Raw genomic sequence first — 2,759 nt, 5'->3', positions numbered from 1 at the left:
ATTAATGTCCAACAGTTTCCTTTGTCTTGACATATTAAATTTGGAAGACTATTCATTAAAATCCTTCATTAGGGGGCTGGGATTGTGGCTCAGTGGTAGAGTGCTCGCCTAGCATGTGCAAGGCCCTGGGATTGATCCTCAATACCACATAAAAATAAGTAAATAAAATAAAAGTACTGTGTCCAACTGCAAAAAACAACAACAACAACAACAACAAAAACCCTTCATTAGTTCTTAAAAATTACTGTTGACTAATCTTAAAAGAAATGAAATTTAAATTTGGAAAAAAAAAAAATCAGGCAAATACTGACCCGGAAGACTCACCTATGAGATGTATTGAATTTCTGGACAATCCTTTTCCCATTGGCTAACCAGATCTGTATATTAGTGATGGGCTCCAAGTTGTTCAGTGAAACAGTAGACAAATTATTTTTATTTTCAACTTCAATACTCTTTGCTTTAGAAACAATTTTTGGTGTGGCACTAAGAAAATCCAGACAACAAAGTCAGACACAAGTTTTTCATTACTATAAAAACTTTACTTTTAGAAAGACTTTAACTATAAGTCATTAACTATTTCCCTAATAACAACATAAACATATACTAATTATGACCATAATATATAATGATTCTAAGAATCTAATGAAATTATGAATATTTAATTAATATGTAAGCTTAAAGAGTGCTATATAAGGGGCTGGGGATGTGGCTCAAGCGGTAGCGTGCTCGCCTGGCATGCGTGCGGCCCGGGTTCGAGCCTCAGCACCACATACAAACAAAGATGTTGTGTCCGCCGAAAACTAAAAAAATAAATAAATTTAAAAAAAAAAAATTATAAAAAAAAAATAAAAAAAAGAGTGCTATATAAATAAACTGCTGCTAGTATTATTTGAATAGTGCTTTACAGTATAGGTAATTTTACAGGGTTGATGTATCTATAGACTTTAGCTTTACCTACTGCCTAGGATAAATTTGTAAAAGAAATTACAAGTTCTCTATAGATATAGTTCTTGGGTTATAAAGGAAAAGGAAACAGAGTATTTTGAAAGACACATCTAGATATTTTTCTATGTATGAATGAATATGTATGCACTTTACCATTTTTGTTTTGTTTGGTAGGACTGACCCCAGGGGTGCTTTACCAGTAAGCTACATTTCCAGCACTTTTTATTTTTTATTCTGAGATACATTCACTAACTTGCTGGGGCTGGCTTTGAACTCACGATTCTCTTTACTCAGCCTCCCAAACTGCTGGGATTATAGGCGTGAGCCAGCGCGCCCAGAGTGCATTTTACCAACCTTGATAATTAAAATATGAGAATTCATAAAAACCAAAGTGATCCCATATTTAACTGTAGTAATTCCATCATAAGGCATAGTTAGATATGATAAAAATGGAAAACTGAAATAATTAAAGGCTCTGACGTCAATATTAACGTTATCAGACTTTTTCTTTTTTCTTTTTTTGGGCAGCACTATGGATTGAACACAGGTGCACTCCACTACTAAGTTATATCCCCAACCCTTTTTATTGTGAGACAGGGTCTTGCTAAATTGCCCAAGCTGCCCTTGAACTTCTGATTCCCTTGCCTTAGTCTCCTGAGTAGCTGGGATTATAAGTGAGTGCTATTGTGCCTAGCTTTCTTTTCTTTAAATTTTCTTTTTCAGTACTGGGGAAAAAATAGAACTGTAATATTGAAAAGTTAGCATAGGTACTCTGTAGCACTAATGGCAAAGCTTGGTGGTAAAAGGGAGAGTAAATGATTTATACAATTTTGTCCTAAATAGGCCAGGCTCTTTTGACCTGATAAAACTAGGAAAAGTCTCTGTGATTAGTGCCAGCCTATTTTAATATCACTAAAGTAAATGTGACTTAGGAATCTCCATAAAAACTCACATAAAAAACTCATTTCTAGTAGGAGAAATGGTAATCTATATACATGTGTCTACATGTGTAAAATAATGTCAAAATCAATATTAGTCAAGCCTCTGCTTATGGCAAAGGCAGATAATAGACACACTTACCTTCCCAGTCTGTGACCCTGTCCTGAGAAGGGTTGGAACACAGGCTTTGTAGACAGACAAAGTTCACTTTTCTTATCTTCAACTTTAACATCCACCTCTTCTTTATCAAAAATTCCTTGTAATTCTGAAGGTAACTCCCTTGGAAGGCAAGAAAACAAAATGATAAAGCTTCCAGTGCCTTTTCGTTCTCTGAAAAACATTCTGTTTTTATGCCAAAATATTTTATGTAAAAGAATTGGACAGGGCTGAGGTTGTGGCTCAGCGATACAACGCTCTCCTAGCAAGCATGTGAGAGGCCCTGGGTTCGATCCTCAGCACCACATAAAAATAAATAAATAAAATAAAATAAAGGTATTGTGTCCAACTACAACTAAAAAATAAATATTGGACAATATGTATAACAAAGAAGCATAATATATTCTCTATAATTAAATAACTAAATGTATTTAAGTAACAGGACTTGAACTAAAGTCTGGGCTTTGTCTAACATACCAAATGCCTCTATCTTTTTATGTTGTGCTGAGGGTTGAACTCAGTGTCTCATACATGCTAGGCGAGCGCTCTACTGCTGAGCCACAACCCCAGCCCCCCCAAATGCCTCTTTTGAACCACATAAGCTACAGGACAGCAGGGACGACATCTGTTTTATTCATAAATATATTCCGATCCCAGGAACAATGTCTGGTAAAAAAACACAAATATCTTTTTTGATGTTAACAATGTTATGGCACATA

At 35.0% G+C, this 2,759-nt stretch overlaps 1 protein-coding gene across 1 annotated transcript; it reads right to left on the bottom strand.

The window, feature by feature from the left end:
• Positions 1-200: 200 nt before the first annotated feature.
• LOC107134821 (UBX domain-containing protein 2A-like) lies at positions 201-2,240 on the bottom strand. The gene is made up of 2 exons (XM_015476848.2): positions 2,026-2,240; positions 201-483 (listed from the first exon to the last, which is right to left on the bottom strand). Exons 1-2 carry the CDS (start codon positions 2,223-2,225, stop codon positions 321-323), a joined length of 363 nt encoding a protein of 120 aa, XP_015332334.1. The 5' UTR covers positions 2,226-2,240; the 3' UTR covers positions 201-320.
• Between the last annotated feature and the right edge of the window lie 519 nt (positions 2,241-2,759).

This window comes from Marmota marmota, unplaced genomic scaffold (assembly GCF_001458135.2).
Source record: "Marmota marmota marmota unplaced genomic scaffold, marMar, whole genome shotgun sequence".
Classification (NCBI taxonomy): Eukaryota; Metazoa; Chordata; class Mammalia; order Rodentia; family Sciuridae; genus Marmota; species Marmota marmota.
The sequence above is the reverse complement of the archived record's forward strand: the minus strand, read 5'-3'. Positions and strand labels throughout refer to the sequence as shown.

Excerpts from the sequence above, each read along its gene's own strand:
- LOC107134821 (XM_015476848.2), bottom strand. The coding sequence starts at position 2,225 with ATGTTTTTCAGAGAACGAAAAGGCACTGGAAGCTTTATCATTTTGTTT. Across the intron at positions 484-2,025 it reads CAGGGTCACAGACTGGGAAG|TGCCACACCAAAAATTGTTT; the intron begins GTAAGTGTGTCT and ends GGATTTTCTTAG.